This window comes from Daphnia pulex, chromosome 12 (genome assembly GCF_021134715.1).
Source record: "Daphnia pulex isolate KAP4 chromosome 12, ASM2113471v1".
In the NCBI taxonomy this organism is placed as follows: domain Eukaryota; kingdom Metazoa; phylum Arthropoda; class Branchiopoda; order Diplostraca; family Daphniidae; genus Daphnia; species Daphnia pulex.
The window spans coordinates 9,505,449-9,530,793 of record NC_060028.1 but is presented as its reverse complement, the minus strand read 5'-3'; the positions used below and the strand labels follow the sequence as shown (position 1 = coordinate 9,530,793).

The following is a 25,345-nucleotide window of genomic DNA, read 5'->3' as shown; positions in this document are numbered from 1 at the left end:
ATAAATGCGAACGAAAAACAAACAAGATTCTCCTCTGCTGTCATCGAGACACACGTACATATACATACAGTCAAAAAAACATACTGTGTGTGTCTCTCGGCTTAAAAAACAAAAAACAAATTTGTAGACACTGTACACAAAGAAAACCAGACTTGTTGGCTCTTCCATCTTTTAAATCTTTTGGTTATTTTTCGATTAATTTTTTACAAGACATACAACGTGAATATATGTAGGATATCATAAATGTCTATTACAAAAAGAGGACAAGGATGTTAACAAACAAACAAAAAAAAAGGTTTGGAGAAAAACAGAAATAATTTGGTGGGATGGAGGTGTGCAATAACACAAGGTGGGATATTTGGATATTTTCATATTGGGTGCGTAGGTGTACAAGAGAAAATTCCCGAGTGGCAGACACACCAAAATAACATCGGTCGCCACTCGGTAATTTATCTCCCATCTCATAACATTCAAACACGTTCTATACCGTCAATCAAAAAAATTCCTTTACATAAAACAGAGGAAAGATTACAAATCTCGACTCAGTTTACAACTGATGATCATTTGTCGTTAGAGAGGGAACGAATTTTTTAAGACAAGGAATCACGAAAACTTAAATTCAAGATGCGCAATGTGTTTATAGTTAACAATTTCAAAAAAATGTTTTGTGGGGGGGAATTTAAATGTGTTTTTTGTTGTTTTGTTTTTACAAGATTTTGAATGAAATTGCCCGGTCAGTTTGATTTGTTTGCATCCGGAATTCTCTCTCTCTCACCCACCCAACAAAATTTGTGTAAATATTTTTTTTGGGTTTTAACTTTATTTATTTTAATTGTTTCTATATTTATTTGTCGTCGTCATCTTTTTTTCCCACGTTTGAAAAAAAAAATTTTTTTGGGATATTGTTTTGAAACTAGAATCGTTTGCAGGTACCAAATTCACGAATAAATGAACAAGGAGTCAGTAGATGGGGAAGAAGCAGTCGTGTTCTTCTCGTTTTGTTGGTATTTCTTCTTCAATCCATTTGAATGAGAGCGTGTGTGTGTGTGTGTGTGTGTGGGAGGGAGGTGCGTGTGTGCGCAATCAGATTTTGAATTTAAACAACAATCCCCTCCAAAAATAACCACAAAACCCAAAAAAGAAGGGAGACAATAACAATGTCGGCCGTCCAGTTTTGGGTGGGAAAACAAATGTAAAAAGATCACGTTATTTTCCTCTTACCTCTTTTGATGCTCACATTTTCTCTTCGAGGAAACGGGGGGAAAAAAATATTTTCACGTCATCAAAATAAACGCACACGCACTTTTTGTTAACTCGAAATTGCCTTTTGCCTCTTGTGTTTCTGCCGTGATTGTTTGTGTGTGCTGTTGGCCTCCAGAGATGAGGCCGACAGCAGTTTCACTATCCACGTGGAAACTGGAGCGATTCGTCGTTGTTGTGTGTCCTGCTTTGGCTAATATTAGAACAACTCACGGAAATTCGCATCCGCACAAGGATCTGGTCGAAATTCTCGACCTTTCTCCTTACATATTGACGTCATGATGCGTCAGACCTGGGGATGAACTGGCCCCTTCCGGCCCTTCACGTTCGTCTTTCAACGTCGGAGCAGCTGGCTGTTGCTGTTGTTGTTGTTGCTGTTGAGGATGATGCGGAGGAGGCTGCAGATGGCCACCGTGGACGACCGAAACCGATGCGTATCGAGGGTCGGCCAAGGCGGAAGAAGGCCGCAGGGTCACTTGGGACGTCATCGGCGGCAAGACTTGACGGTAGCGGGTCGGATCCAGCACGGTAGGAGCACCGCCAACCACCACCTGAGAACCGACAGACACAGGGATGTTGGCCGGAACACCATAAGGTGACTGACGTTTGCCCGGAAGAGTAGCGTAAACATAGTGCTGTTGTTGATGTTGTTGCTGCATCTGAAACTGTTGTTGCAGTTGCTGCTGCTGCTGCAGCGCATAATCTTGAGAAGTAGCGTAATAGGCGACTGATCCGCCCGGCATCTGCTGAGACACGGGCCTCTGCTGCTGTTGCGGATTGGTCATGTAGGGTCCAGCGGGTGTCGAGACGGTCATCCTCAGAGGCAGCTGATGGTGGTGTTGTTGCTGTTGCTGCTGTTGTTGTTGGAGGAGAAGCTGTTGCGTATGCTGCTGCATCATCATGGCCGGAGCGTAGTCTCGAGTTGGGGATAAGGAATCCGGAAGAGCAGGATGGGCATAGGAAGGGTGCTGCATCATTTGAGGCTGCTGCCTGCGGATGGTTCCGTAAACAGCGCTGGCGTCAATGGCCGAAGAGACGGAAGAAACGGAAGACGTTCTCTCGAGGAGTTGGGGTGCATGCGGATGAGCCCCAGGGGCGACGGAAGAAGAAGTGGTAGGAGGATGACGGACCATCACAGGCCTCATGGGAGCCCTCAGGTGTTGGTACAGATCGCCAGTGGATCCGTAAATATTCATGACAGAGGCCGGTCGATTGGTAACCATGGCGTTCGGATGAGCCGTTCCGGCGTTGTGGAGCAGTTGCTGGTGTTGGTGGAAGTAGCCGGCATCCTCGGGAAGGGCTGGAAGATGGACCGAATTGGACATGGCCATCATGGCTGATCGTCGCTTTTCGCGCGGATCCAGCAGCGCTTCCGCCTGGATGGAACTCTGCTCGGCATAAGACGACCAGTTGACGTGCGTTTGTCCGGAAGCTCTAGCGGCCGTGACGGCCGGCATAGGACCGGCCAGTTGGGCCTGCATTTGCTGAATTATCTCAGACGTCGACCCGAATTTCGTCTTGATGCCTCGCACCGACGGCCTCCGCAGGAATCCGTAATCTTCCGCCTCGTCCGGCTCCAGTGCTGCGCTGTATCTCTTTTTGATGCGGTCGATCCGGCCTTGAGTGGCGTCCTGTCTCACAAAAGCTTGAAGCTCGTCTTGAGCGCATCCGGCGTCCGTCGCAGAGTCGGACATGCCCGTCAAACTCGTGTCGTGAGAACTCAAACCTAATCCGCTGTCGCCCGAACTTCCCGAACTCCGCGATCCGCCCGTCTCGTCGCGGGAGTCTTCCGGAATTCGATGGTTCGCTGGCATCAAGTACAGACACTGAGAAGAATTGGCTTCCGGCGCTCCTCCGTTGCCGGAAGAGGCGGCAGCAGCGGCGGCGGCGGATATTTGAGCATGGAGTGCGGCATCAATATCGTCCAAACTGTAAGAATCGTTGGCTGAAGGACCCTGGATGACGATTTGGCCGGATTGGTGAACCGCCAACCCGGCGGGATGACTCATCAACTGTTGTCCACTATTCCGCGTGACCAAATCGACGGCTGCCCGGTAGACGTGATCGACTGTCGGCACCACGTTGGGTATCCGCCCTAGCGTCTCTGTTCCGGAAGCCCCGGAAGAGGAAGAAGAAGAAGCCCCAGTGGCCGTCGCGGGCCCGGATAAAGTGGCGCTGGACGATTTGCCCGCCAATCCGACGATGTGGATCAAGTGAGGTTGCTGCTGCTGTTTCTTGGAGGGTTTCATCTTGGGCTCCACTTCCGCTGGAGGTGGAGGAGAGAAACTGCGGTTGAGCGCCGAATTCGATGATTTGTTCGTGTCCTTGTTCTTATCTTTCGACTTGGTCCGGAAGAAGAGCTCGTTGAGTTTTCGGTACGTGCTCTTCTCACCACCGCTACCGCCGCTTCCGCCGCCGGATTTGCCAGGTTTGGCGCTGGGCACGGCCGACGACGTGTTGGCCGCTTCTTGCGCCTCGCCAGTTCCGGAAGCCGCCGCCGCCGCCGCTGACCGTAGAGCCGTTTGATGGTGGTAGTGGTCCTCCTCCTCTTGGCCCTCCTGGATGTATTCCGCATTCTCGAGCGGAACGGAAGCGTAGGCGGCAAGTTGCATGGCCGCCATTTCCAGATCGCTTCCTCCGTCGGCCGCTTCCCTCTCCTCGGCCACGCCCGTCGACTCTTCCGTCGCCTCGTCATCAACATCCGTCGTCGTTAGCCATTTGAGCCGCTCCACCAGGGAATCGGCAGCCGTCGGCGGAGTGGGATCCGTTTTTCGTTGTTGTTGTTGTCTGGCAGTTTCAGCCGACGCCGAGCGGATCCGCTTGATGATTTGATAGTAATCCGCCGAATAGTGCACCCCCAATCTGGCGGCGGCAGCTGCCGAAGCCGCTCCTCCTCCGGATGCTGCTGGATGACTTTCAACCGCATCTTCTGTCACTTCCGTAACGCGCAAAGCCTTTTCATACCTAATAGCCGAGGGCAATAGACAAAAGCAAAGAAAAAAAACAACAAAATGTTACGAAAATGAAATGAAAACAAACGGGGGGCGAACGAGGAAATCCAATTTATTCCGCCCAGTTGATCAAGCGTGAAATCAACTTTTAAAAAATGCCAATCCACCATTTTTTGTGTCTCTCGGTCAAGAGTTGGTCCGGATGGATAATAAAACCCCACAAAATCGACGAATAAAATTTCTATCAAACGACAACGGCCTTTCCCCTATAAACCGAGAAAAATGTGGGCAGTACTATCGAGGTTAACCGCAGTCATCAGTGCGTACACTAATGGATAGGAGCCTGGAAGGGCACGGGCCTTGTGGGGATCCTGCGGTTTGAATAAAGTCGGCTTTTTGAATAACAACAACAACAACTAGAAAAGATGAGGAAAGAAAGAAAAGAAAAAGAACATGTTAAGGATATCCGTAACGCTCCGTTAGACATACATCACATTCCGGCAGAGAATTCAAGCGGAGATCGCTGAGCCATTGCAACGGGGAGGCCGGCCAACAGCAACTCTCTACACAACAACTATGTAATACCATCCAAGAGAACAGAGACGATGGAAGGGGAGGGGAATGTGCAGCTAAAAACATGCAACTTTTTGAAAGGGATAAACGAGAAAAGGAGACAGACACACAATCAGCTAAAATTGACGAGCTGGCAAAAGTCTCTTTTCTGTAGCTACAAAGTGCACAGAGTTGTAGTAGAGTATCGAATGACGGATCGATTGTTCCCCATCCAAAAGCCGACGGAAAAGATCAAAAAGGAGAGAGGGGGGGATGCATTGCACTTCTTTATTGGCTATCCGAAAAGGGAGAAGAAAAAAAGGGGCTGAAGAGAGAGAGAAAAAAAGAAGAAATTTTGACGAAAAGAAAAGAAGGAATCATCCAATAATAAAAAAGAAAAAGAGCCTAAAGAAAGACAAGAAATAGTATATCTCTTCCCGTTGGTGGATGGATAGTGTCCTATATTAAATATTAAAGGGATTCGGGGCGCGTGCGGATATCGATTCTGGCGGAAGGGCGAACCCCTCCACCATCCAGTTCTTCCAGACAACACACACATTCCATTCGATTCCGTTTCCAATTCCCCCCCACAAAACAAAAATTGTGGGGGGAAAAAAATGTGGAATGGCTACACATTTTTTCTCATCTTTTTACTGGAAAAATGACGACCACACGAGGGGCCTGGGCGTCTAGCGGAACGAAGGAAAATAATGTTTGTTCAATTACTTGAGGTCGGATGCGTCGGTAGTGTCGGTGGTGATGGCCGAGTCGGTCGAATGGCCAAGAAGGGACGTGACGCCGGTCCTGGAAGAAGAAGAAGAGGCGAACGAGGACACGGACGAGACGGACGACGGAGCATTATTGGCTCGAGCGGCTGTGGTCAACCGCTGGATTTCGGCCTCTGGCAATTCTTGGAGAAGCTTTCTAGCTCGTGGGAACAGCTGCTGGAAGGCCGAGTTGTGATGATGACCAGTACCAGTGCCGCCTCCACTTCTTTGAGACTGTCCTCCGCCGCTGGGCGGGCCGCCGGTTGTATTGCAGTTGGCTGCAGTCGCGTTGCTGGCTCCATCCTCTGAATCTCCTCCACCCTGAGCATCGTTGAGATGGATGAAACGGACAGCTGGCGATTTTTCACCGTGACGTGACAAAGTGGCCTCTTCTCCACTGGCGGATGAAGCGCCGGCTGAAGACGACGTTGAAGAGCTGTTGTTCTGACTACTGTCGTTGTTGCTGCTGCTGTTGTTGTTGTTATTGACGGCTCCTCGCCATAATTTGCCTCCTTTGAGAATGCCCGTACGGGGAGGATCCGGCAAAGGAACGAGATCGCCAACTGCAGGGCCGTCACTCACTGGCTGCTGTTGCTGAGGCGTCTGCTGCTGCTGCAGTTGTTGCTGTTGTTGTTGCCGATTTGCGTGGCTTTTTGGCGATTCCTCCGACAACTGAGAATCCATCCAGCCGTTGTCGAGCGCTTCCGCTTCGTCGGCCATGCCCTCTTCATCATCATAGTCTTCAGACTCCCATGGATCCACTCCATCGTCGGCGAAGCCTATAAATAAAAATCAGCAAAGAGAAAAAAAAGAAAAAAATAAAAATCAGACGGGTATTCATCAATCCAAGTCTTGCTTGCTGCTGGCGCAGTGCTGCCGAGATTCCGCTTTTAACTCTCGACAAGACCATAACGAAGGGGGGCGTGCTAGTGTAGTCCACCAGTCTATATAACCCAACCTCCACTGAAAAACATATTCCGATTGTCGACTTTCTTCTGGGGGGGGGGGGAGGCTTTTCCCAGGAGTTGTCACAATTTTCAAAGACTCTCAGATGAAAGAGAAGACGGAACGAGGAAAAAGGGATCGGGTGGCGCGGCATCGCCCACTTCTTTTCAGAGTCTCCTAACCACATAATATGGGATACCACCCTACCAGTGTGTGTGTGTGGGGGAAAAAAAAAAGAGATCGAGTCCAACTTTTTTTCAACCTACTACTAAAAAGAAAAATGTATATTTCCGTCATCGTCACCTGCAGCTGGGGAAACTGCAATTGTATATCCTTCTAGTTTTCGGATACCGATCAAATATCCGTCAGGGAGAAAAAGTCTACGAGTCGTGTCGAAAACGGGACTGGAATTTCATTACCCTTTTTTTACTTTTTCACTTGCCTAGTGATTTCTTCTTTTTCGCACAGACAACAGGAAAAAGGGTTTCAAAGCAAACAACTTTTATATATATGTACTAGAGGAGAGAACTTTTGAAAGTAGTCTACTAAACTATCAAAACAAGCTCCTTCTTCAAACAATTTTTTTCTCTCCTTCCCCGGAACAGTGTGTTGCACTGCACATTATTACTTTGGAGGACTAGTGGGGAGGAGGGTAGGGATTGTGTCTATATGAAAAGGGCGTTTTCAAAATAGGTTTCGGCAACCACTCGACAATGGATCCTCAATGGGTTGCCGAACCCCATGATACCAAAATATTGATCCCCTTTTCCATCCTCTCTCTCTCCTTACTCTGACTCTCTCCCCTCCTACGTTATAATCCTGTCGAGCTGTGCAAAAAAGGAGGGAAAGAAATAAGAAATAAGAAGAAGAAGAGAGGGAGTGAGCATCAGTCGGAGAGCACAATAGGTCCCGGGGACTGTGTACAACTAGTGTACAACCCCCCCCCTCGTCCGAAAAAAGGATTGGCTTTCTGTTATACTGCAAATGTGCGACGTACGAACAACACAGGACGCGGTCTGATGATGACGACGACGATAAGACTCGAGTCAATTTGATCAGGTGTCCATCACATTTCCATCAGTGGGCGGGAAGACCAGATTCCAATCGCCAACAAAACATGTAATGATCTCAACCTGGGAAACAACTGCACACGCATACAAAAAAAAGGAGGGGAGCTGATGCCCTATTGTATACTACGGGGCTTCCGGCGGAATAGAATCACCAGAAAAACACAATCAATAGAGCAGTACGGTCAAGTGTTGATGATGTAAAAACACACACACTAGATGTATTTCTCTAGATACATCAAATCTATCCAATTCTATAAGAAGATGTCCTTCTTCTTCTTCTTCTTCCACATTTTCATCCGCCTTTTGCCCTTCTCCTTTCCTCCACCCACACCCACTCACGGCGAATTGCGTGGCTGACAGAGAGAGAGAGAGAGAGCCCAAGTATCGATCGATGGCACAAGGTTCTCTCTCTCTTATTTCTAGACTCTTCTTGTGTGTGTGTGTGTATATATATAAGCGATTCTCATCCGCTGACGCCGCTCCATCGTCTCTCTCTCTCCAGTCTCCTCCTTTTTTCTTTTTCCTTTTCCTTCTGTAAAGGAGCGGCGGCGGTGGAGTGAAGACTATTTCAACGAGAACATCACAAAGATGGCCGGCAATAATGCAAGGATCTATCCACGTTTGCCTCCTCTTTTCAACTGGGCCGCAATCCCCCTGGACGAAAAAACTCTCCTCAATCTCTCACTCTATGCACGGTAAACAAAAAAGACGCACATTCATCCGGACACGTCGGATTTATCAAACGCAACCGGAAAAAGAAATAGACGCCCGGATTTCGGATGGTGAGGAATCAATGGAAACGACAAAATAAAAATAAGCAACCGCCATCTGTTGAGTGAGTCCAATCGGGTCGAGAAAGAAACAATGCCTTCCCCCCTCCCCCAACAACAAAACAACCCCCTGTCTTCCATCCTTCCACCATCTAAATGCGCGTTACATCCATAGGAGAGAGAAACAAGAGTATAACGATACAGTGACGGATCTCCTCCTCGGGAGTTGCTGCTCTGCGGGGCGGCGCTATCGATCGGCACTCGGCCAGATGGACGCGGCCGACGTCAAAATAAAAAGAAGAAGAAGAACTTGATTTTGTTGTGTAGCGCGCGAATCCTATCAACTTTGCTGCCTCCCACACACTGCCAATCACCACACGATTTTCCCTACGTGTGTGCATCCATCCATCCATCCACCACCACCGCTGGCGGATTTCCTATTTTCCCCTTTTAAGCCCAAAGTAAGTGGGAGGCGAAAAGCGACGAGGAAAAAGAGTCGGACTTGATTTGGAGGATGGCGGCGACCTAATGAGAGAGGCCAACGGCGCACCAGCCTTGTACGTCAAAGGGGAAAACAAACCCACTATAGACTCGCATTTTGATTCGACGATAAGGTTCATTAAATGCCAAACAAAAAGGGCCACCACACGAAATATTCATTTAGATATTGACAAAGAAAAGAAAAACAAGGAGCCTAGACCTTGGACTCGTTTCCATTTTTATCTTGTCATTCGACATTTGGTGAGTGGGGGGGAAAAGAACAACACACAACAACCCGCAACGTTCCTGTTTCATCACTAGAAATTCCTCCCGACTTCCTTGAGTACACGACTGCCATCATCAAGTCCTGAAATGAAATAAAAAAAACCGAACCCAAAACGACTAACTGGTACCGATACCGGCGGCGGCTGGAGCGATGTAGAGATAATAGAATCTAGCATGCGGAAAAAAAGTTATTAGATATGGATGGAAATCTCTCTGTCTCAGCCTCGAGTTGTTTAGCCAACAACCGACCAGGAAAGAAAAGAAAAGCGCGATGGAAATTTGAATAATTTAGAAAGGCGCAGTTGTTTGTCAAAAATAATAATGAAAGACAAAAAAAGGACAAGAGGAAAATAATAATGCCACTTGCCGGAAAGATGGACGTGGTTTTCCAGATCGACCAGGGCAGCGGCGGCGGCGTAGAAAGCGGCCGCGTCCTTGTAACCGTCGGGAGGACTCAACGTCCCGGCCTCGCCCGTCGAGGCTACAACAGCCGGCGCTGCTGATCCCGTGACGGGTCCGTGACTGACACAAGTCGACGTTTCGGGCAACTGCAGTTCAAACGAGCGAACGTTGACTAATTGAGGCTGTTCCGTCGTCGTAATCACAAGAGAAGCTGCTGGGGAAACATTGGCTGGATCGGCTAATTCGGCTTCCGCCTGAGCGGCGGCCGCCGCAGCAGCTGCTGCTGCCACGGCATCCAAGTGGTAGAGCAGGTCGTACTCGTCGTCGTCAACGTAAATGACGTAATCGCACTCGAGGAAAGTGTTGAGCGCCTCGTTGAACCGGACCCGGGCCTTTTTGCGCAACGATTGCAGCTGCTGCAACGTTCCGGCCACTCCGCCGCAGCGTCCAGCCGTTGGCCTCTTTAGCGCCGATTTGAGCGGGACTCCTCCTCCTCCTCCGCCGGAAGAAGAAGAAGATGAAGAAAGACTCGTGTTGTTGATTTCATCACAATCTCCTCCTCCTTGCGTCTGCCATTGTGCGTGTTGTTGTTGTTGATGTTGTACCGAGCCGGAATCGTAGTGCGACTGGCGCGGCATCTTGTCGTCGTGCTGCTGATCGTCCGACTTCTGCGGAGCATCCAGGGCATCATTAACGACACCAGCGTGGATGATGTTGATGGACTTTCGACTCGGTTGCTGCTCTTCTTCCGCCTCAATCACTGAATCCTCCCCATCCGACTGTCCTCCAGTGGAGCCGCCGACAGTTGCACTGCTCTTGTTATTAATCCGCAATCCGCTTCCGTCGCTGGAGGAGGAAACCACACGATAATGCACTGCGCCACTTGCACTGCTGCTGCTACCGGAATCCAGACAAGAGTTGCCAACTGAACGTTTTTGTTGCTGCTGTTGGACGCGGTCCAAATCGTCGACGGATGACGACGAGTTTCGCCGAGGAGACTGCGGAGGTGGAAGACCTTTCTCGTCCGTCTCTGACGGTCCAATGTCGGGCGACGGTTGGCGCGTATCCGCCCACCCCTGAGCGGCGGCGGCCGTGGTGCGATGTCTGTCCGCAGTCGAGTGAGGTCCGTAGCGTTGGCTCAAGTTGACCGCATCGCCACCGGGTGGCGTCGTCGTTGGCGCCGACGCCGTCCCTACTACGCCCCCTCTTTCTCCTGTTGTTGTCGTTACCCCCGACAGTCTACTGGCCTGGCATGTCACGGAAGTTATTCCTGTAGTAGATGATGTCGTCCACCTGCTACCGCCTCCGAGGAAGACATCCACCTGTCCAGACCCAGCAATCTCGTTGGCAACCATTCGACCTGCCACTTCTTTCACTTTCTCTCCTTTTCACCTTCTTTCTTTCTTCTTCCGGAATGAAGAGAAAATTCCGGCTCCGCTCTTTCGTGACTATTTATTTTAATCCCACCAAGCGCCTCCGGTATAGTCAGTCACCACGCCCTGTAGTACGAGGAAAAAAAAGAGAGAGAAACAAAAATAGATCAAATTATTCAGCATACATCACATTGGAAAATCAATTTTTACTTATTTTTTCAATGGAACAAAAAACATCAAAAAAAGGAGGAAGAAATCAGCCGGGCGGAATTCCGGCGGGAGGGGACAAAAAATGTCATCATCATCATCATCATCCTGTTTTTAGTATTCGGCTAGGAGGGGGGAGGAAAATAAAAATGTCGACGTTTTTGTGCATGTCGTGTTGATAGAATTTCAAGAGCTACTGCTACTGCCCCTGTATTTTTTTGTCTGTGTCGTAATGAGGATGATGAACGACATGGATAGTGTGTAGTGCACTAAACCGTTTCGTGTGTCCTGTGTGTAGTGCTGCCGTTGCCAGGTTTCACACGCTAAAAAGTCAAGGGGTACTCTACCATCCGTCTATCCCCAATCTCCTTTTATTTTTTGGTGATCATCCGCACCGATATTCGACTCTTGCCTGTGACCGCCGCTCCCCATCCATTTCCTGTTCTCGCCTTACTCTTTTCCAACCCAACCACCAAACTTGGTTGGTGGGGATGTGATGCTCATTAACGAGACACAACACAACAAAAAAAAGGAAAATCTCTTAACGATGGATATCAGTTTGCCTCCTATGAGCTTACATCATCCATTGATGACTATTAAAAGGAGAGAAAACTGCTGATCCGATCGTGTTTGAACGATTCCCACGAGGCTATCATTAAGTAATTGCCAATTGGTTAAAGGTAATTACCAAAAAAAAGGATAACGATCTGGAATTTCCCGACGACGAAATCTAAACCCAACGAATCAGTTCACGTGTGTGTGAGGTTTGGTGAGAGAGAGCGTGACTGATGCCCATTGGGGGGACACTTACGTAATGCTGCGAGTCCGCAGTAGATGCAAATGAGGCTAAAAAAGCTTAACGCGCACATTCTCTCTCTCTGTGTATGTGTCGACTGCAAAAGAGAGAAAGGTGGGGCCCCTGTAGGGAAAGGAAAGGTGGAAGAGTATATAATAATAATCATAGTTGAAAAAAGGAGAGTCAAGGTAACACGCGCGCGCGCCTATCTACGGTTCGGCAACCATATGATTTGTGCCCCATTGCCAAAGAAGAATCCTTGCGGAGACACGGCAGATTGAATGTCGTCTCGATTCGCAACAATAGGATCCCCTTTGAAAGTTTCCCATTGGCCCGGAAAAGATAATTAAATTGGACACAAATCCCAGTCAAGTTGCGGCAACCAATTTAAAAGTCCCCGACAGAAAAAAAGAGAACCAGAGGGGCCCTTTTACAACTCGATGTAAACAAAAGAGAAGAAAGACGGGCCAAAGGGGGTCTCCACATTTTCACAATGGCCAGTCAGCCGCGAGTAATAGAGAGAAAGGGTTTTTCTATCTCTCCCTCTCTCCCAAAAAAAAAGGATTTCACGAGATGAAAGTTCTCTCTCAGTTTTGATGGGACTTTCACTTCTACCATGTGAGAGAGATTCTGTCGGCCCTGTTTGACCAGTTGTAACATCATCTCGTAGTAGTAGTAGTATAGTAGTAGTAGTAGTCGTAGTAAGTTGAGGAATGTCTACAGTTTCTCCTGGCGGTTCCAAACTGGTTCCAGCGCGGTTTACAAACCGACTGCAAAACTCGATTGAAGAAAAAAAAACTGCTAAAATATTTTTTTAAAAATTATTATTTTCCACCTGTGTCGAGGTCTCTCTCTACTAGACCTTTTATAGATTTCTCTCTGGCATACGCGCGTTTCGGAGCTACACAACATGAAACCAACGAATGCGACTACGTGACTCGAATGACCAACTGGCCATTGACGGTCGCCAACCTCGAATTAAAGAAAAATTGAGAAAAAAGAATTTCGATTTTGTGCAAAAATCAAAAAGCTCTCTTCCATTGTGTGAGACGAAAGAAAAGTTTCGGTGATTTGGTAAAACTACAACTTGATTTCAAGTTGAGGCCAAGTTCACCGTCAATTAAGAGGAAATAATTGACCAACTTTTACAGAGTCCAACATTCCCCAAAAGAAACTCGTGACCATCTCCAGATGTCCTTAAAAGTGAGCTGAATTTTCAACAAAAAAAGTAAAGGCTAAATTCGTTAGAGGTCAATCGAGAACTGGTTTAAGCTCGTGTGTGTTGTTGTTTGTTATCATCCCACATCCACCGTTATACTTGTCTCTCACTAGAAATTAGCAGGGGCCGTTCTCTCATCTAAACAACACCCAAACTAGTTGAAACAGGTATAGAAATTGTCGCCACAGAGAAATAAATAATAATAATGGCTTCTCAGAAAGTCATTCGTCGAAATTGATTGGTGAGAGAATACGACAACACATTTTTGCGGCGACCTGATTTTTTCGACGAAACACCATAACCAATCATTTGATTATTATTATTTCTCTCTCTTCCAGCGCCGTTATAACGTATACGAACGACTCCCAAGTAGAGCGGAAATGGTGACGAGAATTGCGGGAGGGAAAAAAAGAATGACCACCGAAACACATGACGTGCCCATCTTTTTTTTTATCTATCGTGAAACCGATGATAACCACAGCGGGGGGGAAAAAAGAAACGGTAACACACATCCCCCCTTCCACCTCAAAAAGAACCTTAACAATGCTACATATCTGTGTCAACTGATAATGATGATGTGTGTACTGGTTGCGGCTAAGCTTTGAAGAGATAAGAAGAAGAAATAACACCTGTGTGTTGCTTTAGATACGTTTTCCCCCTTGACAGCTGAAGGATCCGCATTGGAAATTGTGTGTACATGCCTGCAGGTCATGCCAACGGCCTCTTATATTTTCGCTGGCTTCATAACTCAGTCAAGGGGAGAAAGAACAAGAAAATATAAATAATAATAATAATAATTCCCGACCGAAATTTAGGCCGCCACTCGGGTGACCGGTTTTTCTCTCTTTTCTGGCGTGTTGATGTTCCCATTGTGTTTCATTCTGTAATAGTTGGTTGCCGCAAAAATATATCTTTTCTTCGAATGTGTGTGTGTGTAAAAAAGTTTTTTTCTCTTTTGAACGAACGGCTCGACGCGATCAGAGTCAGCAGCGCGCGGGAAAAAACATGGCCAACTTCTCACGCTCTATTGACGGGACGGTTGTTGTGTTGGCGCAGTCAAGCGAATAGAGGGCTCTATATCGTTTCAACCCCAATCATCTTCGCCGTGTCGTTAAGATGACGGAAGAAAAAAAAGAGATCAAATTGTAAATAAAATAAAAAGAACCTAACGGGAAAATTTCTTAGTCCAAAAGTGTGGCGACATGGTGACGACATTCTTAAGCCGATTTTGCCATCCTCATGACGCAATTCAAGTGATAAAAATCGTGTGTACTACACGAAGAAATAACAAAATGGCACTCACAAAAATTTGAGGAAATTCTCCTGTTACGCCATTAAAAAAGCTCGAGGGTCTTAACGAGTCAACACAACACACGCGTGTTATTCGGTTGCACCGTGCATTATTACTCCATTCCGGTGATCAACACGTTTCTCTTTCTCCGAAAAAAAATGATAACTCACTACTAACCTGTTGTGCAGAACGCAATTACGTTGGAATTTTTCGTGATGTCACTGCAGCAGCAGCACAGTCGTATCCAAGTCTGGAGAAGATCGCGGGCTTTTTTAATGGCGGGTAGGCCACCATCGTGTGGGCACACAGACAAACGTTTGGGCCAACCACGTGATTCACACACACACACCACAGAGCAACTGAAATTATTCTGCACACAAATGTCTGTCAATCGATCAAAATCACACAAGTTTTATTCGTCGGTAGGTCAAAAAATGGTTCGTGCAAATAACAAAAAATTTTGTGGGTTTTCACGTTTTAATTTGAGAGTGTGACGTTGTGTCGGCCACCAAGTCGAATGGGAGACTGAACACATTTTTGAAAAAGGAAAAAAAGTTAAAGGAACAGACACACACGAGGAGAAAAGGGGGCGGGCCCTAGCGGACTTTTTTTCATTTTCGGGGTGTGTGTGTATAATTTTCTAAGCCGCTAGGTGGTGCTGGTTGCCGACGATCCCCCAGGCCTTTTTCGACAATTGATACCCACACACACGGCAGAAACGTGCAAGTAGTATACAGTTTTGAACCTTATCACACAAAATTGTTGTCCCCTTTTCACCAAATATAAATTCCCTCGTCCAAATGTCTATTTTTGACCAGAACAAACAAAAGAAGAAGTAAAAACATCCTCCTAGAATATAATTTAAGGCCCGACAGATGCTGTTTTCGAGCTAAGAAGAAAAAGAGAGTCATCGAGCTGCTTTATATGTTTGCGTACGCCATTCAAAAGTCGCGCTATATACAATAATAATAATAAGAAGAATCTAGCAGAACAGCCATATCCCCAAATAGCTCTATAGGCCCCTTTTAGGAGAGAAAATAACAAAACAAAAAGAGCTTTGCTGCTGGACCCCACTATAACAAAAAGGCGGTCGTATAATAACGAGCCGCAGTTAACACTTAACAGTCATCTTATTTTATTTTTTTTATTTTATTTTTTTCGGTGGTCCCCAAAAAACATGGTGGCTTCTTCTTCTTTTATGGCTCAGGATAAAGTTCAAAACTTTATGTTCGTGTGTGTGTCGGCGACTGTGGGCGATCCTTGTATGGCCAACACACGTTTCGGGGGTTGTTGCGTCTGTTGTTGTTGTCGGTATAGTTTCTCCCCCTTGTTTTGACCGATGGTTGAGTGTTGTGTGTATTTATACTATAAGGGTGGAGCTATTTAGGAAGAAGGAAGAAGAGGGTGAATACATATACAACCCCTTCCGGTTTAAGTGGGGGATCATTTCCGGTGGATCTATTGAAATTTCTCTCTTCTTCTTCAACCCCCATCTCTTTCGTTTTAAGTGAAGCCGAATAAAGTATACGACACACTTTACATATATAGATACGCAACGTAGTACAAGAGTCGGAAGTTGTCGGAGCTGATTGTGTAATAACACGTTTTGCGTGTTGCAAGCGGAGAAATGCCCGGCGGCCATTTTGACGGATAGTAAAACGAAAAAATAAATGTTTCCCCTTGGAAGTTGTTGTTGTTGTTGTAGCTAGTAGTAGTCGCGTAGTATAGTAAATAGGAGAGGAGATATATAGGCAAATAAGGGGGAGGCGATAAACAAAATGGCCCCGGTGTGGTGCCTTGAACTTGACGAGCAACACGACCTTGGAAGAAGATGGCCAGGTTGGATGTTCATGCGGGAGTGGATATATACAGTGATAATAAATAAAAAGAAGAAGAAGAAACGACAGCATTTCAACCCACACAGAACGCACACAAGTCAAACGGGATTTTTTCTTTCTTTCATTATGTACTACAGCGTTTGAAACGGCAGCAGCAGCTAGCACGCATCTAACAAGCTGCTCCCGACACACATTTCTTCTCCAGATAGGCACGCGCTGAATACTGCTATAGCTGCTAGCTGCTGTGTGTGTTCGGTCTAATCGATTTTTTATTGAAATTCAGTCAACAATCTGACGACTGGAAATTGGATTGTAAATGAAAACGGGTGGTAAACCACGGCACGAATGGGCTCTTTTTCGATTGTAAAATATTCGATTCATTGCCAACTGCTTTTATAGACTCGACAGCAGAGAATATGCGCTGGCTGCCCATATCTTTTATTTATCATTGGGAATCGTCAAAAACGAATATTGATCGTTTGAATAGAATCGCAAAGAATAAAGAAAATAGCTCGCCTCATCTTTGTATAATCAACTGCTTACATATTTACAATAGGCGAGCGTCTATAACAAAAGACTGCAAGACTTTCTCTGGCTAACAAGTGAAACGAAATGGCGAGAGTTTCGAACATGATGAATGGCGTCATCCAACCCAAGAGAAATCGTTCAACTTTCACGATAATTTAGACACAACAGCTCAGCCAGGCCGATGGACACACGGACTCGTTTCTTTTTTAACTCCACAACGATGGCGCTGACCGATCGTAACTAATTGATTTCGAGATAATCTCTTGATTATATTCATCCGAAGCAATGACGGTGTTGTTAGCATACGTCTCTATCATAAGTTACACGAACCAAGCTCTTTCGTCTCTTCCGGGAATCGGCGGATGTGTTCATTGTACTGAGCACAGCATCGAATTTAACACACACACCCATAGATTTCGTTTGTCCTGGCCTCCATTTGTACTTTCTAGGCACGTTGAAACGACGACAACTTGGGCAGTTTCAACCAGAAATTAGATATTCCTTCCCATCTTGACTTGACGACAGCATGTACATAGCGAGATGCTGGCCAGCAGCTCAGGAGAGAGAGAGAGCGTTCCTAATCGATCAAGCGCGTACATATACATGTTCTCCTCAACTTGGTATATAGGTAGTAGTGGTACTATATACGTATATACGAGTTATACACACGATCTTAAAGAATCAGTGAATCGCGGACGTCTAGCGGCAATTCCGCTCCAGGGCTCAATAACTCGACTCAACTCGTGTCCAGCTGTTTTCCTTTTTTTAAATTTTAACACAAAACAACGACAAGATTTTGGAATTATTTTTTCTGTGTGTGTGATGGGGATAAGCAATCAAAGTCAAGTCTTATATACACTTTGGGTGCATTATAAAAGCCGCTCCCCAACTGCAGCTCATTTAATTGCGGGACTCATTTCAAAACGGGTGGGTCCGACATGTTGTTACTTTTTTCCTTATTGTTGACCGCGAAATTAACAGGCAGTTCAAAACTAAAGAGGAAAAAACAAAAAAATCTTTTCCGGGGCTGTGTGTGTGTCATGGATCGTAAATCCGCCTGGATCCAATGGCATTATTACGTCTAGGCTGAAATAGTCATAATAAGCCTCGTAAAAAAAGGCCAAAAAAATAAAACGAGTTTGGGGTTTAAGATTATATTATGCTGGCCTCGTCCAGACGTTCAATTTAGCAATCCAATTAACCGAAGAACCTTCTGCGCAGAGTTTCCCTCCACGGTTCATTAGCGTCTCTAATTCCTGCGCTGGCCTGGACGTCACAACTCCGCCACCACCGCCGCCGCCACCCAAAAAAGATAAAAAACTCCACGAGCTGCGCGAATATTTACTCGATCTGACACACCAAAGAATGTTATATACTCGTACGTACAAGAACCATGGGAAAATATAACCATCGATATCTGATTTTGTAAACAGAGGATGATTCAGGTCGCTATGAAGAATGAACAACACATATCAAGTTGGCTGACTAGCTGGGGCTGACTGTGTGTGCGAAGAATATATTTATTTATAACTGAGCTTGCTGTCCTTTTCTGGATATGAACGACCGTATCCGGTTAAACCTTTTTTTTTTCTATTTGATCATTTTGTGTGTAAGGAATCAAAATAAACCTGTTTTGATCACATTGACTCGATCGTTGATTGTGCAGATCGTTGTGTGTGTGTGACTTGATCGTTTTTCTTGACACGACGACTTGTCTCCCAGAAAAAAAAAAAATTTCTGGATTTTGGTACATTTGGATTATCGATCCATCCATCCATCCAGCAGCAGCAGAAACTGAAAGTGGATGGATTGGATGACACATCAAGAAGTTTGTAGTTCTCGCGCGCCATACTATACACACAGCCGATCGATATAGGGACATGTTTTTTTCCCTTCTCATGTGTGTTATCCTTTGGTTGGTTCTTTCATCCCGTGTCCTAGATTTCCCTTGTATGTCTTATGGAATCCCTGCTGCTTGACTTTTCTGCTTAGTTTTCAGAATTTTTTTTTTCTCTTTTATTTTATCCGGTCAGGGTCCCCTGTTCGTCGTTGGGGGATTGCTCAGCGCTACATACGTATACGTGTAGACGCATCTAGCACTTTGTTTTTTTTTGGGAGTTTATGCACTGCAGCCTTGGATATGTCATAAGAGACTATCACGCACAGTCATCAGGATTTCCCGTTCAGGCCGAGATCATGATAAATACACGCGCACCCGCAATGGGCAGCAGTCTCACAGCATTCAACTTTTATTCAAAACATATAAATTGCGTGTTTTCTCTTTTCTGTTTTTTGAAAGAAATTTTTTTTTATTATTACCCGGGGGATCAATAGGATGGTTGAGCATTTCGGCCACTAGGTGACAGCACCCGCTAACAAGGTATAAACGGAAACAACACACGCAAGAAAAAACAAGGTGGAAAATAATTAGTGGGGATAGGTGATGACAAACCGCCCCATAGGCCGCCGCCGCTCAATATAAATCTTTCATCTTGCGGCGGCACGCAACGGATACCGGAAGTGAATTTCACGCCGGAAGAGGATGTATCCCGTTAGCGTTGGTCGACAATTGATAATTGGACAATAGAATGAAGATACATCCGTTTTGATTGTTTTTCAAAAGCAGCTTGAGGCGATCGAATTTCCCCCCAAGCTATTTTCTTTTTAAATGATAGAAACACCTCGAATAAATATTGACCAATGACTTAATTTCAGAAGAGAGATTTTTTCTTCGACTCTCCGAAAAACCCCGCACGAAAAAGAAAAGGTCCAGCGACTGAGGAAAGAGAAAGTCGACGAGAGAGAGGAACAAAAACACTTTCTTTTCTTTTAAAAATATAAGACTCGAACAGACACGTTTTGGGCTGGAGGGAAATTGGTTGCTGGCTCTGGAACCAGTTTGAAGACTGAAGTAGGGGTTGCTTCAGGTTTGCCTCGCCAGTGATATAATAAAGTTCCGCGGCGAACGAACGGATCGGCTGAAGGTTAGATTTTTTGTAATAACAGAATTAAGTGCTCAAACGGATCGATAGTGAATTTTACATTCAATTTCAGTTTAGTGTTTTGTTTTTGTACTTTATTTGGGTGAAGAACCTCGGTAAAGGCGAGAAACGGAACACTCTGGAACACACACACTTTCACCTTTCGGCCGCTTTTAAATTCGTCAGGTAAAAATGTAAATTCACTTTGATATTCTACGGCGACCCCATTTGCGTTCCCTGGCGCGTTCCTCTATTCAAACGAGTCGCTGGGCCGTAAATAATTGCTCCCCTACCAAGAACCAAAATCTCCATTGTCTTTTCTGTGTACAGCCGCAAATAAACTAGCTAATTGGGGAATAACGGCTCAAGTTGTTGCATAATGCGCGCATAAGTAATTCAATTTCACCTAAGGGTTTCACCCCCCAAAAAAAAACCGGCTCGTGTGTAACCTAATTGTAATCACTCTCTCGCTCGGCTGAATGTGATTTCAACTCGATAAGAAATGTCGATGTGTGTGTGTGTGTAATGCTCATGTTCAGCGATGTTGAAAGGTGGGCATCAGTCGATTGATAAGAACCCCCGGCATTCAGTTTTGAAACAACGTTCTGACTCGGCATTACAAACTATCCATCACGTTGAGCTACGATCTTTTTACCTGTCCAACCATAAACAATGACATTCGATCCGGGTTTTTTTTTTTTCTTTTTCAATCTATCCAATGTCTGCTGATAAAAAAGACTCATCTCTTGTGATGGGGAAGAGGGGGGTCCTTATATATATAGATAGATAGATGCTGGAGCGTAACTGATATCTCGCCAGCAATTTCAATAAGCTAGTTTCGTGATTGTGTGCTTCAAGTGTGTTTGTTGTTTTGTTTCTTTTTCTCGATATTGCATCTCTAAACGAGCAGAGAGTTTAAGTAGCGGCCCAAGGTTTGTACCGACCAGACGGTTTCTACACCGCTCTGCTACACCCCATCGAAAAAAGGTAATCAACTTTATTGATAGCATTTTCTCTTTTTCTTTTCTATTTGTCGATAGAAACCCGTCGCATCTTATTATTATTGGGAGAATCCATCAGTGTTCCGTTGCATCCCAACTCTCTCTCTCCCTGTACAAAAATAAAATAAAATAAAAGAATATCGGATGGATGTTAATCACTTTGTTTCCCCCCTTTTAACTGTTTCGCAAATCCAACTGACAGTTCCTTTTAGAGCTAATGCATGGAATTGCGTGCCCATTGTGTATCTTTTAACGGGCGAGACATTTCAGAGTCTCAAATGGGAATCGATTTTGAAATCCCCCCAGCGCGCCATTGAGATTTGAAAAACATCCGTACTTGATTATCTTAATTTCTAATCTAATAGAACGCCCGTCGTCCGGGGTTGACTTTTGTACTTTTCTCCCCGTTTCAATTGGACAAACTGTCAAGATGGATAGTGCGCTTTGTTTGTTTGAGTGCCATGATTTGGGGAATTTGTCGACTCTAACAGCTCGTCCCAATCCTGTCAATATTATATAGGAGAAAAAGAGAAAGACCCGAGCCGAGATGGAACGAGGAATCGATAACGCTGGCGCGGATGTTGAGATGGAAAGTGGCCTGGATAAAAGATCGATCCGCATTGAGGATTTGTCAACCCTCGCCGTTAAGGACATGGATTTAGCCTCCTCTAAAAGTGATTCGAATTCAAATGAAGGGCCCGGCAGCGACGATGATGACGACGAGCCGACCGACCAATCCTGCGAATTCATCGGCAACGCCCTGGAAAATTTTTGGAAAACCCTGGGCGAATTTTTCTCGGAAAGATCGGCGGCGGCCCGCAGTGTCATCTACATTCTCCTGGCCGTTCTGTACAATGCCTACTTTATCGCCAGCGTCTATTATTCGATACACAATGGAATCGCGATGGATTGGTGCGACGGAGTGGGTTTCCTCATTGTCCTGACGGGCCTCATTTACTTGGGCCTGTTCTACTTCCAAATTGTCAAAAAGTTCTGGGGCAAAGCTATTAATCGGGCAGTGCTCAAGCCGTTCGGAAAAGCTTTCGACAAAGTCTGGAAGTACAGGTCAGTTCTACTTTTCTTTTTATTAGAATTGTTATTATGATAGCTGTAGAGTAGTATAACTTTTGATATCGACTGACGCAAGTGGATCAAAGCAATAAAAACACATACAAAGTATATTAATACCGGTTGTACTCTCTCTCTATTGATTTATATTTGATCCAGTTGGTTCCGATATGGATTTTACCTCGTCCTTATTGCCGGTTTGCTCACATTTCTGATTATCGATACGGCCGACGAGCGAGTGAGATTGCAATCCTTCGGTGGCCTACTCGTCTTCCTGCTGCTCGGCTGGATCTTTTCTAAATATCCGTCCAGGGTAAATAACATTTCGTTTCTTTTCTTTTTTTGTGAGTTGTCAAATAAGCTCACGATTTCCTTCTTTTGTTACCAACAAGGTGATATGGAGACATGTGATGTGGGGCATGACGCTGCAGTTGATATTCGGTCTAATCGTCTTGCGATGGGACTTTGGTCGAAGAGTTTTCGAATGTCTGGGTCAGAAAGTCACAACTTTTCTCGATTACACCAACGCAGGATCAAGTTTCGTCTACGGTTACTTGGTGACCGATCAAAACACGTCGGGCATAGCCTTGGGAACCATATTTGCCTTCAAAGTAAGTTATCTGATATGCTGCTGGACTGATACAAAAGATTTAATCTCCCTCCCATCAGTCTATACTAAACGACAATTATTTTTCTTTTAACTGTAAAAATAGATTCTGTCGGTCATCTTCTTTTTCAGTTTCTTCGTCAACATTCTCTACTATTACGGCGTGATGCAATGGGTCGTCCAGAAGCTCGGATGGCTCCTGCAAGTCTCGGTCGGCACTACGGCGGCCGAATCGATGAACGCGGCCGCCAACATCTTTTTAGGACAGGTCTGAAGTCTAATTATACATATTGACGGATTCCATTCGACTCTATCGATTCTTATTTGATTTGACAGACTGAAGCGCCGCTGCTTATCAGGCCGTTCCTTCCTAAAATGACGAAATCGGAGATTCACGCCGTCATGGTTGGCGGATTTGCCACCATAGCAGGTTGATTTACTGGCCCTCTCTCTCAGCATATTTTTGCTAGCTTTAACGCATTTGAAATGGCATGAAATTATACACCAAATCGACCAGGATCCGTATTGGCCGCTTACATAAGCTTTGGAATAAGCGCCTCCCAGTTACTCAGCGCATCCGTGATGGCCGCTCCCGCTGCTCTGGCCCTAGCCAAATTGTTTTACCCAGAGACGGAGAAATCTCAGACAAAGGCTGGAGATATTAAAGTTCCTAAAGGGTTGGAAACATTTGCCCTTTTTTAAAAATTTAATTGTTAAAAAAAAAAAAAAACTAAAACAAATTACAGAACCGAAGCGAATGCTTTGGATGCTGCCGCCCAAGGAGCTGCGAATGCCGTGTTTTTGGTGGCCAATATCATCGCCAATTTAATCGCCTTTTTAGCATTCATCGCCTTCCTCAATGGAGTCATTTCCTGGTACGGCAATCTCCTGGGAGCGCCCTACATAACATTCGAAGTATTTCGGTTGAAAAATCTATAGTGAAAACCCGACAAGGAATTTGATTATCTTTCCATTTTTCAGTGGATTATGGGGAAAGTATTCATCCCAGTAGCTTTCCTGATGGGAGTTCAGCCATCTGAATGTTACCTCGTTGCCAATTTGGTGGCCCTGAAGACAATAGTCAACGAGTTTGCCGCTTACAGCAAACTTTCGGAATACATTGCACAGGGCATTATTTCGGTATAACCTAAAACAATATTCAAATTTTTGATTGATTGATTTTTTACTTTCTCTCTCGTCTGTTGATGGGCCAATAGAAACGATCGGAAACGATCGCTACCTTTGCGCTGTGCGGATTCGCCAATCCTGGGTCGATTGGTACCCAAATCGCCGCACTGGCCACCATGGCCCCCGATCGACAGAGCGATCTGGCACAAGTTGCCTTCCGAGCTTTTATTGCCGGCAGCACGGCATCGTTCATGAACGCTTGCGTTGCTGGTCAGTCTATAATTCTACACAATTATATATTAATCAAGCGCTAAATTGATTTGAAATAATTCATTAGGTACCTTGATTTCGACGGTCTCAAGTGTGCCCCTATCGACGACCTACGCACCTTCAACGCTCAGTTTCACGCCAAACATTACCGCCATAATGGGTTCCAATTTTTAGTCAACTTTCATGTGCAATTAAATTCGAACAAAAAAAAAGGAGAAATAAACAGCTTGTTGTTGTAAGATTCAACAAAATTTACAGCTAGTCACAGATTCCTAGTCTAACAGTCGACTAAGGAATAAAAAAAAAACTTCTATAGCTCACACATTTGTAATTATGAGTAATACAGGTGAGCGGGTCTGCCTGATCAACATTTGTATATGACCAATACCGCACATTTTCTCCCAATGGAGATGGGGGACTATTTTAATCGAGGTTGGGCTGGTGGCTTGGTAAACTAACGAAAATGAGCCGTCATAATTTCCACATACATATGACACGAACGATACAGGTAAATATGTCGGATGAGTGTTTACATCGTTCCTGCATACGGATTGCCGTGTCTCTAAACAGACGTGTGTACCAGGCCACCTCGAACAGCTATTGACTAACAAATTGCCGTCATTATTGGAGATAATTATTTGCTTTTGTAGCAACCTGCATCCTATAGCGTCAACACAGACTGAACGACACGTAGCTGTCTGCTGTCCTAATAAGTCGCATCCGTGTTCCAAATAACTAGTACTAGTATATACTCACTATATAAAGCCGACTTTTTCTCACCGAATACATCACATTGCCTATCAGCAACTCTACAACAACCCCAAAAATGTTCCAGAAATTCTTTGTAAGTCTTTTTTAGTAATGGAGCCTAAATTTTTGGCTGTGACTGATTGTGGTTATGATTAAAATGTCTATTCCAGATGTTCGCCGTTATCATCGCCATGATGGCCATCGTCTTCACCAACTCCATGCCCACTGCTGAAGAGGGTGAAGCCGTTGACCAAACTTTCTGCAAACTCTTCTGTAAGTCGATTGTTTAAAATGAATTTATAACAATACTTTTAAACCTGTAATATTTTATCAAATGTATTTTGTTGGATGTGATCTACAGCTACCTGCGTCAACAGCACCGACTGTGCCAGCAACCTCATCTACAAGACCTGCCGCACCAATCTCGTTGGCAGTCTGCAGTGCTGCTTGTAAACGATTCATTGTCCTGAGATGTTATTTAACTTATTACTGGCATCACGACGACCCAAGATTTAAGAGCAAGATCACGTTTACCGACCTTTCTACTTTTGTTTTCTTTCCATCTATGCCTAAGACAAGTCAAATCTTTAGTTAGGTCTCATACACCTATCTCAATTTAAAAACTTGTCGTTTATATCAGAAAATAAAAATCCATTCTTAAGCATATAATTAAGGTTTACCCTGATTTATTGTTTCCAAGCAAATCGACAAGAACAAAATGAAAATGCATGACATAGTCAGCAAGATTAAGCTTTTAGTTATGGTATCTGATCGTATCTGATAAGACTCTGTGACAAAGTGCTGTA

At 45.1% G+C, this 25,345-nt stretch overlaps 2 protein-coding genes and 1 long non-coding RNA gene across 8 annotated transcripts; 2 read left to right on the top strand and 1 right to left on the bottom strand.

The window, feature by feature from the left end:
• Positions 1-879: 879 nt before the first annotated feature.
• Positions 880-14,894, bottom strand: LOC124209715. Of its 2 annotated transcripts, none has more exons than XM_046607826.1 (4): positions 14,546-14,894; positions 9,448-10,981; positions 5,490-6,309; positions 880-4,224 (listed from the first exon to the last, which is right to left on the bottom strand). In XM_046607826.1, exons 2-4 carry the CDS (start codon positions 10,835-10,837, stop codon positions 1,524-1,526), a joined length of 4,911 nt encoding a protein of 1,636 aa, XP_046463782.1. In that variant the 5' UTR covers positions 10,838-10,981; positions 14,546-14,894; the 3' UTR covers positions 880-1,523. The 2 variants fall into 2 exon arrangements, with proteins under 2 accessions (XP_046463782.1, XP_046463783.1); XM_046607827.1 differs by lacking the exon at positions 14,546-14,894 and adding an exon at positions 14,381-14,523.
• Positions 14,895-19,589: 4,695 nt separating this feature from the next.
• On the top strand, positions 19,590-24,028 carry LOC124208624 (solute carrier family 28 member 3-like). Of its 5 annotated transcripts, none has more exons than XM_046606465.1 (13): positions 19,590-19,718; positions 19,825-19,901; positions 20,626-20,702; positions 21,237-21,781; positions 21,944-22,097; positions 22,177-22,395; positions 22,498-22,659; positions 22,728-22,821; positions 22,909-23,068; positions 23,138-23,306; positions 23,373-23,531; positions 23,609-23,789; positions 23,857-24,028. In XM_046606465.1, exons 4-13 carry the CDS (start codon positions 21,264-21,266, stop codon positions 23,961-23,963), a joined length of 1,923 nt encoding a protein of 640 aa, XP_046462421.1. In that variant the 5' UTR covers positions 19,590-19,718; positions 19,825-19,901; positions 20,626-20,702; positions 21,237-21,263; the 3' UTR covers positions 23,964-24,028. The 5 variants fall into 5 exon arrangements, with proteins under 5 accessions (XP_046462421.1, XP_046462420.1, XP_046462419.1 ...); XM_046606464.1 differs by having other exon boundaries at positions 19,789-19,901; XM_046606463.1 differs by having other exon boundaries at positions 19,635-19,901.
• Positions 24,029-24,516: 488 nt separating this feature from the next.
• Positions 24,517-25,208, top strand: LOC124208626. Its single transcript, XR_006880533.1, has 3 exons — positions 24,517-24,633; positions 24,710-24,812; positions 24,901-25,208. It is a non-coding gene; the product is annotated as an uncharacterized LOC124208626 (long non-coding RNA).
• Positions 25,209-25,345: the final 137 nt, after the last annotated feature.